This window comes from Hordeum vulgare, chromosome 3H (assembly GCF_904849725.1).
Source record: "Hordeum vulgare subsp. vulgare chromosome 3H, MorexV3_pseudomolecules_assembly, whole genome shotgun sequence".
In the NCBI taxonomy this organism is placed as follows: Eukaryota; Viridiplantae; Streptophyta; class Magnoliopsida; order Poales; family Poaceae; genus Hordeum; species Hordeum vulgare.
The window spans coordinates 577,064,662-577,078,533 of record NC_058520.1 but is presented as its reverse complement, the minus strand read 5'-3'; the positions used below and the strand labels follow the sequence as shown (position 1 = coordinate 577,078,533).

Below are 13,872 nucleotides of genomic sequence, written 5' to 3'. Positions count from 1 at the left end.
TGTCACACGGAGTGACAAATCCCGATCTCGATTCGTACCAACCCAACAGATACTTTCAGAGATACCCGTAGTGCACCTTTATAGTCACCCAGTTACGTTGTGACGTTTGATACACCCAAAGCACTCCTATGGTATCCGAGAGTTGCACAATCTCATGGTCGAAGGAAAAGATACTTGACATTAGAAAAGCTTTAGCTACGAATAACATGATCTAGTGCTAAGCTTAGGATTGGGTCTTGTCCATCACATCATTCTCCCAATGCTGTGATCCCGTTATCAATGACATCCAATGTCCATGACCAGGAAACCATGATCATCTATTGATCAACGAGCTAGCCAACTAGAGGCCTGCTAGGGACACATTGTGATCTATTTATTCACACATGTATTACTGTTTCCTATTAATACAATTATAGCAAGAACAATAGACGATTATCATGAACAAGGAAATATGATAATAACCATTTTATTATTGCCTCTAGGGCATATTTCCAACACAAAGGTCATGTCAAGGCTTGCACTATCATACTTGAAGCCGTGGCCTCTCAAGATCTCTGGATCTTACACTCTTTCTTTGGCATGACCGGATCACACAATGATATCAACGTGCTTCAACGATCGTCGGTGTTTGCAAGGATTGCCGAAGGCAATAACCCGCCGATCAATGTTAACATCAACGGTCACAACTACAACAAAGGATACTGTCTAGCTGACGGAATCTATCCACGGTGACCACCATTGTGAAGACAATCTCCAACCCTGTCGAAGAGAAGAGGAAAAGATTTGCCCATTAGCAAGAGAGTGCTAGGAAGGATGTCAAGCGTACCTTTGGTGTTCTGCAATCTCGATGGGGCATAGTTCGATATCCTGCTAGAATTCGGAGCACCAAGAAGTTATGGGAAATGATGACTGTTTGTGTAATCATGCATAATATGATCGGAGAGAATGAGCGCCCGGAACATCTCCACGATCAAGGGTTTGAGTTTCAGGGTGATAATGTGGTGCCTCAGCATGGCGGAGAAGCGGCATCGTTTGCACAGTTCATCCAATTTCATCATGAAATGCGTGATTGGAAAACTCATATTCGGTTGTAAGATGATTTGGTTGTGTATATGTAGAATCATGTTGGCAACCAATAAGTGTATCTTTTAGACAATCTAATTTTTATTGGGCTTGTAAAACTTTGTTAGATTTTATTTCGGTTGTGAAACTATGCTATTTCATTTGCTTTTAAAAAATACAAAATTGACCACACAAACAAATATGGGTCAGCGCATCTAACGCGTTGCCGATCCCAATCATAGACGGGACGGACATAAAATCAATAAACGATCCAAATGAACGAAAACAGGTAAAATTATTGTCTCCTTCGGTCGGTTGATTGGAGTTGGCGTGACGGTTCGGGCGCGACCGGCCGAACCCCTGGCTGGTCCGCCCTTTCTTCCAGCCTAACTTTTTGAGCCCGCTTTATCCCCAACACATCCCCAAGGGTGGACAATTATTTTTGACCTTTTACCCTAACAAATTCCAGAATTGACCTTACATTTGAAAAAGTTTGAATCTGACCACTTTTGGTGATGCCAACATCCGTGACGTCTGGGTTGCATGGGAGACGCCAAGGTCTCTGGCGTCTGGTACGGGCTGGCATGACCGGCTGACCCGCTGAGTCTGTGACGTGGCTTTGTACCAGACGCCAGAGACCCTGACGTCTGGTCCTCGACCAAACGCCAAGAACCTCGGCGTGTGCTGGGACGAGACGCCAAGGTCCTTGGCGTTTGGTACGAGATGACAGGGTCCTTGGCGTCTGGTCCAGGACCAGACGTCAGGGTCCGTGGCGTCTCGTATCAAACCATGTCAGAGACTCAACGGGTCAGCCGGTTAAGCCAGCCCGTACCAGACTCCAGGGGTCTTGCCGTCTCCCAACGAGACGCGAGGGATGTTGGCCTCACCAAAAAAATCAGATTTGATTTTTTTTAAATAAGGTCAGTTTCGAAATTTCTTAGAACAAAAGGTCAAAACAAAAAAATCGGCCCAAGGGCCGCCTGCCCGCCGGCCGCCATCGCTCTGCAAAGGAACTGACCGTAAAGGCGAGTCATTGACTGACCCTGAGGAGAGGACATGCCCGATATGGGGCGTAGCACAGTGACCGCTGGTGATATGACGCAGGCAGCGTGACGTTTCGGTGCGCGAGGCCCGCCACGTGGCCAGGCGCGCGTGGCCGTTTGAACGGCGCCACGCCCCAGTCTGCTTTAAGCTTTAGCTTTAGCTTTACGCGGCGAGAGCGGAACCACCGGAGTCCGGAGAGGGTAGAAGCAGGGGACGACGCCTTCCCCCTTCCTTATGTACGCCGCCGCTCCGGCGAGCGCCGGCCAATGGCGGATCGATCGATTTATTCAGCTGATTCAGGCAAATGACATTCATCGCAGATTCGCAGGCGTGATGTAGAGCCGGCATGCACGCGACCAACTTGGGGGTCGATGGCTGGGGAAAGAGGAGAGCCGGAAGCTATAGGCGCATCCGCGGTTGGTGACCGCCATTGCCGGAGGCCGGCCGGATGGGCGCTCGCGTCGTGCGCGCCGGTGTCTGCAGGCTTTACATCTTCTCAGGTGTGTGTGTGTGTGTTTTCTCTTCTCGCTGTCGCTGTCGTACCAAATTTTCTTGAGGCTCTCGCGTCGGTACTGTTTCCATCGCAGGGAAGCCGCTTGCTAAAATGCCCGCATGCCAAGATTCCTGCGCGGTTCCAAACATGACGGAACTGATTGGTGAGATTACTGCAAGGATGGATGGATTAGCAAACTCTGCCTACCGAATGCCTGCCTGGTTCAACTCTTTGCTTGCTGTTTTCTAATTCTGTCTCCACTTGCAACTCATCCAACTTAAAAGATCACAATATATTTCAGTTTTTCACTCGGGATTTTTATTTGGGGATACAAAATGAAAAATTATACTACTCTTGATATATTACTATTATTATTTGAAAAATCAGCAATATGGGATGGAACGGAAAACCAGCTTGAGAGGTAGTAGCATCTGCGTCAGGCTATATAAGGTGCATCCACATAAACTGATTTCTCACTCAGCAGTGTATAACCTGTGTTGTGAAGACTAGCAACAGACTGATAGGTTAACATCAACGTCACACAGTTCTACGAAAGCACAATGTACAGAATAAGCAACAAGCAACTTAGCAATGACACACACACTGCTGGTATTAACCCAGCACCCTTTTATTGAATATGCCACTTCTGCCCTGCTGCACCTTAGAGCAGCAGCCTTCACAACTCTTTCCTGCCTAATAACTGGGGAAGAGTGTGGCATCAGCAACAGAGCTTTGCTCGTACCAAATGTGTGCACAGCATGACTGCTCAAGTCCTTCCTTCCTCGTGTCCCCTAGGACGATTGGAGGTCTCGCCGCTCGCACTCGTGCCTGCACCGCTATTTCGTTGCGCCAACATCTGCACTCCAGCGACAACAAAGCAAAGCTTGTGAGTAAAGTCTTTGTACATGGATTCAGAGGATACAGTAATATCGTGTTTTGATATATACATATATATATGTATTGCTTAAACTCTCGTGCCACGTAAATAGCCTTTGTATTGATTTAACTCTCCAACCAGATTTTGTTCCAAAACTTAATTTCCTGTTTGCAGGTAACTGACATGATCTATTCTGATCTCCATTTTGTCTGGCATTTCAGGCAGCCTGCAATGTAGACAGGTTTACTAATGCTATGGAATAAGCTACACAATTCTCAGAAAAATGACAACAGAACCCACTTGTCCCAGTGTTACGGTAAACATCAATGGTAGCCTGTTTTTGTATAGCCAGAACATCTGTTGTCTTCTGCTATCTTCACATTACATGACACTTCTATTCAATCAAGGTCTATAGCACATCTACCTTTATGCTGATTTAACAAAATGTACTAGCAGTTAAACTTCTTCTGAGCTATGCTGAAACTATCAAGGACAGCCACATGCATTGTGAAATAGCTAATGAGTTTGCTTTTCTTTCTATTACCTATCATTTGCCAAGATATAGGGACTAAGACATTCAGGACCATTGTCTCAAGAGTCAAGATGCAACTACATTGAACTATCTGTAATGCTTGACAATAGTCAATCGAAATGAAAAATACATACCCTGCACAATTAGGTAGGAGAAACGAAATTCGTTAAGGAACCATGGATTGTATATGTCTAGTTAGAGCGTCCAGAGCGAAACTGCAGAAAATGGCCGAAAACAGAGCCATTTTTCTGATACCGCAAGGGTGCAACAGCAACCAGAAACTTGATTCCTTGCTGCAAAAGTTGTAACAAATATCAACAGTCATATAGGTGTACCTTCTTGGATTTTGTATTCTTCAAAGCATCTGTCAGTAGTTTCTCTAGTTTCTCTAGCTCATTAGCATCTGAGTCATCAGCATTGTTTCGAAGAGACCTTCAGGATTGCACATAATCATCATTGGGCTAAGCACAATTAATAACACACTAGGAGGTATTGTGAAAGGCCTCAAGGGCTACCAGGAAGCAATGTCTTTAAGCTTTGACTGTATATTTGAAGGATCTCCATCCTGGTTCAGAACCAACATATCATGTCAGAGACGTGTAAAGATAATCTTGCTTAAAAAGAGTATATAAAATATTATACAGTTTGGCTATTCTGTATACAAAATGCTGTAATTACAACCTAGACTTACATTATAGAATATATAAATGGCTTGTTCAGATAAACTAGTAGCGACATTAAAAGTAATAATCATATTTGCATTCATTTGCTTGTCCCGTGCATAGGCAACATAATCCTTGATTACAAGCACTTCATCATGCATAGTGCATTTCCATACATACTCACTTATTAAATCCACAATAGGATGCTTGGCAGGTAAATGGTCCACACCTAAACTAGCTCTAGGCTATGCAATAAGAAAAGCTATAGAAATTAATTTACATTGTTGCTACTTGCACCACGTTCATTCAGGTCCTTTCCAGCTCCTGCAAATCCCTGATAGCGGTCATATGTACCTTCTATGCTGAAAACAAATGGATAACATTAACGTTTGGAAACTGTACTTTCAAATGTTTATGCCCTGACTGGCAATTCAAACACAGTTCTAAGTACTATGAGAAAACAGTAAAATAGAACTCATGTCTTTCTGTCTTACCTGTATATAGGTTATGTCTCTACCTTCAGAAACAATACCTACCTAGTGTAATTTCAGAAGCTTTTGTAATGTCTATTTTCTTAAGAACTTGTAATGACAATAATTTTGGAGAGCACATGCAAATAGACATTTTATGGAGATGGGAATTTTAGTAAGCTTGGAAATACAAAATCATGGTATAACTTTGTCAAGCTGACAGAACCTACAAATTATATATTACCGAGTTCAAATTTATGCGCTTCACTATATAGCTTACACATGAATATCTTAACAAGAAATGCAATGCAAAAGATAGTATATGCCATAAACTTTGCTGAAAGAAGGACAAACTAAGTTAAATCTCTAATATTCATAAGTTACAAAACAGGTCGACCTTGCAAATGTGAAGCTTAATAAGTCAACTTAGAGAGTCAAGTCATGATTTGGTGATACTAAAGGACATCAAAGATATTTAGAGCATATCTCGTAAACACATGTCTTCGTTTGATAATAAGAGTGAAACCGAAAAATAAACTATTCAAGTTGTACATGTTCTATATACCTTTTAAGATCGTTATACTTATGAGCTATTTCATGTTAACTTGGTATACAAGCTCTTAGTACTATCTTTAATCAATCTTCTACTTATAAACAAGTCCCCTATGCAAGAAGAGCACATATTTGGTAAGAAGATAAAAACTTAAAAAGATCTAAATGAATCTCATCTTATCCATCACATAGTTTACAAATATTTAGTTTCTCAAGTTATTGAGTTTCAAAAACATGTAAATCACTTTGTATCGTACATCTTCGGCACAATACATATATATCACCAGTTGTACCACCTCGTATGCGAAATGGACATGATATACAAAATAACGATATGTACCATTGTGGCTAACTGACGAATATGGGCATGGTTGTGGAGGTTAGGGAACCTCCAATGCGGGTCACCAAACCTCCCGCAAGTGTCCACACCGTACCATCCACCGGAGGTCATCAAAATTGTCCGGACTGGTTCGGATGTCCAAAGTCCCGCAAACCGGCACCAAACCGAGGGGAGGTTTGGGGGGGGGGGGGTTCGGATGTTCGCCACGGTTTACTCTCATAGCCTGCCTCGCCCAAAAAACCACTCGGAGCCCTCGTTTTTTCCACTTGGTCCAACATTATGCTTTGTAGCCACGCTCCCCAACTCCGATGACACAGTTGTAGCATCCCAGGGGCCTCCCAAGCCTTGGCAGCCCTTTGTTGCTCCACCCAGGCGCTCACCCAGCTTTGCCTAAGCCACCGTTCCATCCCCAATCCAGTCGCCGCCAAGGTACCCTTCGCCCTTGCCGACATTGTCCATCGCTGACACCATGCCCGACAAGTATTGGCAAAATATCATAACCAAATTTTGACGTTCTCATTGTTACTTTGAAGCAAACACGATGGTTTCAGACAAGGAGAAAACACGATGTTTCAGACGAGGAGCACACGAATTGTCTTTGCTGGATGAGGATATGATGAAACGGCGATGATGAGGGCGATTGTTAAAGACGCGAAGAGTGCGGCGGAGCATTTTCTCAACTTCAAGGGTTCAATGAAGGGACATCGAGTGTTGAATTGGCAAAGGGCATGAGGGCACATTATGATGTATGAGAACTACTTTGCCCGTGATGCGTTATTAGAACCTTATTCCTATTGTCAGTTTTGGATGCAGCAACATGTGTTCGAATGCTTCTACCGAGGTGGCGGGGGCCTATCATGATTACTTCAAGCTAAAGAAGAATGCCCTTGGAAACATTGGTTTTTTTGGTTACGAGCAGTGCACGACTATTATGAGGATGTTTCCTATGGCATGGTCGTAGATTCATGGAACGAGTACCTCTAGATGTCTGAAAGTACATGCCTCAAAGCCATGGTTAGATTTCCTACTATAGTGTTCAAGGTGTTTGGACAAGAGTACTTGAGTGTTGAAGTGTACATGGATTTCCTAGCTCGACTTGAGTGTTGAAGTGTATATATGGATTGCCTAATGCATGAAGTTTAACATGGTATCAGAGCCTAAGGTCTTGAGTTCAAGTCCTAGCTTTCGTATCTTATAAAAAAATGTTGATGCCCCTCCGTGTCCATCTATAGGCCTTTTGAGCCATACCTCTGAGTCTATTTACGTGTTGACTTTCTGCATCACACGTGAAAGGGGGTGTTGAAGTGTATATGTACATTGCCTAGGCATCCTCTGTCCACATATAGGCCTCTTGAACCATACCTTTGAGTCTATCCACATGTTGAGTTTCTACATCACATGAGAGGGGGTGTTGAATGGTATATTGCCTAGCCCTTTCCATCAGTTCAGACTTTTGGTTACACTAGTTAGTGGATGAAGCCTAACATGGTATAAGAGACCAAGGTCTTGAGTTCAAGTCCTGGCTTTCGCAATTTATCCAAAAATTGTTTGTTGCCCCCTTTGTCCACGTATTGACCTATTGAGCCATACATTTGAGTCTATCCACATGTTGACTTTTCCGCATCACACGTGAGAGGTGATGTTGAAGTGTATATGTGAATTATCTGGCCCTTTCCATTCTTTCTGACTTTTGGTTGTGTTGGCTAGTGCATGAAGCCTAATAGAGGGAACCAAATGACGCAGACACATCAAGGCTCAGGGCACTTGGAGAATCAAAGAGTGTTTTCAGGTATGCTGAATCCCTGGATTGCATGCATTGGAAATGGAAGAACCACTCAGATGCTCGAAAGGGGCAATACTAGGGCCATTGTAGAAAACCCACCATAATTATTCCACCTTCGGCATATGAAGGTTCTCACTATAAAGAACTTTGACAAGTAGCACCATGGTTGGTTAGTATAATACGACCTAGGACAATAACACATACCTTGGTAGAGCATGAAGCATGTCCTCACTTGGAGCATAAAGGGAACCTCGGGTGAAAATTGGAAGATCCTACTTGATCATCAAGCGGATAAAGGCATACAATATCAACTCATGTATATAGTCCCGTCCCATCACTCTGTTAAAAGGCAAGATCAAAGTTTGACTTGCAGACATGAGATTAGAGTGTGATGGAATATATCTCTTGGAGCACAACCTAATAGGATCTTCAAGAGGTGATGCACCCTATTTGCTCACAAAATATGTATGGCATGCATGTGTTTTGCCCTATGCTTCTTCTTACCAAGCGAATGCCTTATTGGTGTGCTTTCAATGTTCGAATGTCTTATGTCACCAATAAAGCTTACTTAATTTTGGAGCCTTGGCTTATGGAAATCACTTTGTACACCCAAAGGCTAAGCAAGACTTTTGAGAAAGGAGCGTGCGAGATATTGTCCTTGGGTGTTTACACTCCACCACACAAGCAACTACAACTATAGGGCACCAAATGCATTAGATGAGGCCGCGTCCGAGATCACTCTATATTATCCAATTGTGCAACATTCGTATGAATGTGAGCAAGAATAATAGGCCTACATGAAGACGCTTTAACAATGGGAGGAAAGGCTCCTAGGTCTATTACCTCACAAGGCAAGCATCATCACTGTGATGGTACACACTACAAAGAGCTTCCAATCGAAGGAGCCTTCGAGAATAATCCAAAGGAACTGTATAACGACAGGTTATGTTGGTGGTGACTCCATACTTAGAAGAGGTCACTTGTGACACTTGATTCTAGGTAGGACCGATGAAGAAAACTTTGAAAGCCTTTGCCTAGGCATTAGAACTCTTCGACTGCTTTCTCAATGGCATGAAGAGGCTCCTTCTTCGTCCCTTTTTCAAGGCATAATTTTGGGAGTGCTTGCATGAACGCGATGATGTGTTAGGCTATACCTGTCATATCAAGGTGTCCCATTATCAAGCATCATAGTGGCCAATTATTTGACAAGTAGCAACCATTCATATTAGTAATATAGTTTGTGGACTTTACTGTCCCACGTATCTATCCACAAAAGAGTGTCATCTCTGATAACTTTAAATGTTTCAAATGTGAACCCGCTTGAATGCAATGGTGCAATTCACCTTCTTATCCACGCTAAAGGGTAAGTGACAAAACATACTTGCCTTTTAGCCTCTTGCCATGGAATTTGGAGCAGTGCGGTTTGTAGACACTTGAAATACACATATTAGAAAATTTCCATTCCTTCGGTAACACGTATCAAGGAGTGGAACCTAGGTGTGATTGCAGTCCCAATGGAATATTATTGGATAGGGGATGCAATTCATGTATTTTTCATTGAATCTTACATTGATGTATGACATGCCATACCTTGATTGGATCCATATGCCCTTTATGTAGACGACGAGCTTAATGTTCAACTTGGTGACACCGACCCCCCAACGGAACTCAGGAAAATACCCTTGCAAACTTGGGTGTTCTGCTTGAGCTATGGTATTTTGTTGTCCTACAACCTTAGGACTTTGCCCAAGAGGTCATAATCAATGCAATTCCCATATCTAATTATGAGATGGAGATTTGTTATGTTTAGCCCCAGAACTAGGATTCACCGTGTTTTTCTAGGTGAGGGGCGTATTACGAGTTGACAAGTCCTAATTCTCCTCCACTCGTGTCCCAATAGAGACACCCAACGTTCTTTTCTATAGTTGAACACATACAAGAAAATAAATGTCATAATTTGTTTACAAAGATAAATCATACATACTCCAAATGGTAATACTAGCACTCCAAGAGCTAGAGTGTAACCAGGTTCAAGTTGAGAAAATGCTCCTCTACTCACATGGTGAGGAAAATCGCCCTCCAATGAGTTTGTACTTAATGGAACCATGGAAGAACTATAGGCCTCGAGAATCAAGGACCACCACACATAAGCAACCAGAATGGACATGTTAGTTGATACACACACACAATGATAAAGACAATATCATGTAAAATGGCATTAAATTCTAATTGAAGAACCAAGGTAGTGTTTACATATAGCAGAAAAAAACTGAACAAGTTTGATGCACACCTGCATGCATATTTGTTTGTTTGGAAGTCGAGATCGTAATAGGTAAACTTTGCTTTGGGAAGATTCAAAGGAGAATTGTCCTAATCCATATCCATTAGGAATGGATTTGGGTGTAAACCTCATAAAGCGGGACCTGCGATGGCATGCTACTGTAGGTTAAACCGCAGGTCCCTTAAAAAAGATATATGATTCTCCAAGGCCCTCATGGCCTATGAATTTTATCACTAAGACATCTGCTCAACCAAAAGGTCAATCACCTAGGCAGTGTCATGAACTGTCCATTGATGAATGCTAAACCACATTGTGTTGAATCTTCCAGGGGGACGAGAGCTACATCAATTTGACAGAGAGTGCAATGTTGAAATTGTATCTATTATGTTCCTACCATATATTCTACTTCCTTCGTCCCAAAATAAGTGTCGTGGATTTTGTACTAAGTTGGTACAAATTTTGTATTAGATCAACGACACTTATTTTGGGACAGAGGGAGTAGAAAGCAGAAATGAGCAGTCATCTATAGCGACTCCACAAGTCCTTGACATTGGCCGATGAGAGAAGATCCCATGAAACATCCATAGAGATGACACTCGGTCTATGGTTGGCAAGATGGATGACGTTCCAACTCTTCACTAACAAAAATACTTCATGGCTAAAGGGGCAACCTATTCAAAGGACATGAATAGTCTCGAGCTCAAACCAAAAGGCACAAAAAGTGGCCATAGGACCAACCACACCTTTCAAGGTTATGAAAAGTAAGGACATGATTATGAAGAGCTAACCATGGAAAGATATGACATTTTGGTTCAGTCTTAGCCTTTCAAATCTTACTCGCAAGGAGAAACCCCATATGAGAAATGAACCCGTCGATAGAGTATACTCGGTCCAGGTAAATGACTACATCTTGCGGCACCCCCAAATATGAGTAAACTCTTGTCAACTGAGCCACTGAAGTAATCTTGGCAGCAGGATGGATCCAATTATTATTATTGAGTCCAATTCAAGGATTTTCTTCAAAGCCTGTTGGCAAACCTAAATAATCCATGGGAACAATTCTTCGAAGGGTCACCGGGTAATCCATCCTCATGCAAAAAAGTGTCTTACGACCATTGCCAATCATTACTACTGTGCGTGTGTGAAAATACACCAATATGTGTCATCACACCGGAGGTGAGAACCAACCCAAAGCCAACCTGCTAATATCCTACAACTATAACCTAGGCAAATGCGAAATGGAGGACTCTCCCAAACCTACACTAATGCTAGTGATTTGCCAAGTGGCAACACAATCGTTACAATAAAATCGACTTTTAGCTTCCAAATTATTTGTTGCGATGTGCTTTATAATCTTCACTCCAAGACCAATTATTTTGCACCCAAACCTATGCTTGGTACCTCAACTCTTCCCTTTAATTTAGTTTGCAACCCCAACCTCAACATCATATTTGCATAACTCGCTAAGTAACTTGGTCATTTTTGGACATTGATAATACCTTTGGTTTTGGCCTATATGGCATTTGAGGAACATACTATGCAATAAACCCTTGATTTCATAGTATTCCCATCAATTAGTGGCATCTTCCCTCTGCTTCTCCTTTTTCTCTTCCATCCCCTTTATACTTTTTGACTCCTTCCCTCTCTCAAGTAAAGCCTCTACTCATAGCCCCATCACCACTCATGTTCACATCGCCATTTTCACAAGGTAGACGAGAAGGAGATTGATAGGCAGGAGAACGATGAGATGCAAATAGTTGTAAAGCTAGAACTTCGAGACGAGGTAGAAAAATGAGTACAAGGATGGAAAACCCTATAATATGACATATTGTTATTTGAAATATAAAGGGTTATTGAGCATGTATACATGCACTTGTGACGACATGGGGTGGGAGCTTCGACTCGTGCCAGCCCCCTATTACATGTGAAGGAAGCACAACATAGGGTTGGAACATAAGTGTTTAAATGTGTCATTATATAAACTAAATTAATTTAGTCACACTTTGTACACAACATGATTGTGTATCACTTAGTTTGAACACGAGGAGATGAATGCATAACAACATGGACAATAGTTGCACTAGACGACTTAAGAAGAGGTGGGACACCACCACGTGAATGGTGGTTATGACTCATGTGACTTTCATAGTTTTTCAATATAGATATTATCAAAATCAAAATCATTGACTAAAAGAGGTTGTGGTATCAAATACAAGAAAGTAGACAGGAGGAAATGAGCAAGGCCAAAGTTGCAATGTGACAATGGGTCCTTGACGGGGGAATGACGGATAGACCGGACTACTAGGATGAGTATGCCACACACATGAAGAAGACTATCACGGTCTGCTTCGGGAGGGCCTAATATGGGCCAGGAGGCACGCTTCCATGCTAGGGACTAGCCTCGAGGAGCAGGATATTGATTCTTGGGTCGGGTGGCCAAGGGATGGGGACCTCCTTTCGGCTACATTGCGTCAGACCCGAAGTCATGCAACCCTGGCTCAATGGAGAGCCTATAAGGCAAACTAGGGACCCTTACAAAAATGATAGAGAATATAGAGAACCCCACAACTAGATTTTCATAACTACCACCATCTCCAAGCTCTACGCATATAGATAGAGAGCTTGTAGTCCAAGCAACACTTCTCCATGGATGTTCTCCTTGATCGTTCACAAGCACCAAATCAATGCAACACCAGAGGCAGAGTAGGGTGTTCAATCGTCTCGGGGGGGGGGGGAGGGCAAGCTTAGGTAAATCCCATGTTCTTTGCCTTACCACCCAAATGCCCTGTGCACATGTCCCTTTAATCAAATCAGTTGCCAATTGACGAAACTTTCGGCATGGAGCACTAACAGTTGGCACGCTTGGTAGGGGCGACACGCGCAAATCCGGATCAGGATGGCCTCCTCAACTCAGATCGGCGACCTCAGGCAAAGTCAGGACCTCTTCCTTGCCCCCTCCACCTCATCTCCAAAACGGTGGGAAGTTAGATATGTCTTGACCTCTTTCCCAAGGGTCAGTTCTTCCCATTCGAATGGATTTGGATGCCTCCTCCCCAGTGAAAGGTTCCTTGGTCATGCCTCGAGTCCCACACATCTTGCCCCATGGAGTCTAGTCCTGATGGTTGCAAGAATGCTCGACAGAGGTCAGCTCGATGCACTCCCCCAAAATAAGAGGGGTCATGATCTTAGCTCGGCGAACTCACTTCCGACAAGCCAGCGGTCAAGATGCGCCCCCTCCATGGACCATGGTCCCGACATCGAGCAACACCGTGCGGTCTCATATGCCAACATGCTACAAGACGCACCACCATCGTGATGGTCTAGACCCCCCACACACTGGTATCTCTCGACAAATTGGTCGTCTCTCGGAGGCATTGCGAGTATGAAACACCGACAACCCTACTTATGGACAAAATCATTTCATAAAAGGGCTATGTATAATATGCAAGTGACACCATGAGATACGGGTCAAACATAATAACCTAAATCAATATGGTTTAGTGACCAAAAGTTCACCTTTTCAAACATTACAATGTCACATCAAATTATAAAGTAGCGCGTTGATATGAGACTTTGCATGTAGATTATAAAAAATACATTCACTAGAACTTCTCAGGAAAACCTTAACATGCCACCACAAAAACACATCACAGAAGTATTTTTTTTTCTCCATATAAAAGACTACAGTTGCTTTGAAGTTGTGGATTTCGTGCAAAAACCAAACAAAGAAGCTTTCATTTCTCTATCAATGGATTCTACTACTTTCTTGACTAGAT

At 42.9% G+C, this 13,872-nt stretch overlaps 1 protein-coding gene and 1 long non-coding RNA gene across 2 annotated transcripts in view; one reads left to right on the top strand and one right to left on the bottom strand.

Moving 5' to 3' along the window:
- Positions 1 to 2,996: 2,996 nt before the first annotated feature.
- LOC123445264 (MADS-box transcription factor 51-like) overlaps positions 2,997 to 13,872 on the bottom strand; it is a 43,851-nt gene continuing 32,975 nt past the window's right edge. Inside the window, exons 2-5 of the mRNA XM_045122229.1 lie at positions 4,951 to 5,032; positions 4,524 to 4,573; positions 4,344 to 4,440; positions 2,997 to 3,455 (exon numbers count right to left, since the gene is read on the bottom strand). Coding sequence (XP_044978164.1) covers positions 3,366 to 3,455; positions 4,344 to 4,440; positions 4,524 to 4,573; positions 4,951 to 5,032 — 319 coding nt within the window. The 3' untranslated portion in view covers positions 2,997 to 3,365. The remainder of the gene's footprint in view (positions 3,456 to 4,343; positions 4,441 to 4,523; positions 4,574 to 4,950; positions 5,033 to 13,872) is intronic.
- On the top strand, positions 3,394 to 4,019 carry LOC123445265. Its single transcript, XR_006631066.1, has 2 exons — positions 3,394 to 3,485; positions 3,698 to 4,019. It is a non-coding gene; the product is annotated as an uncharacterized LOC123445265 (long non-coding RNA).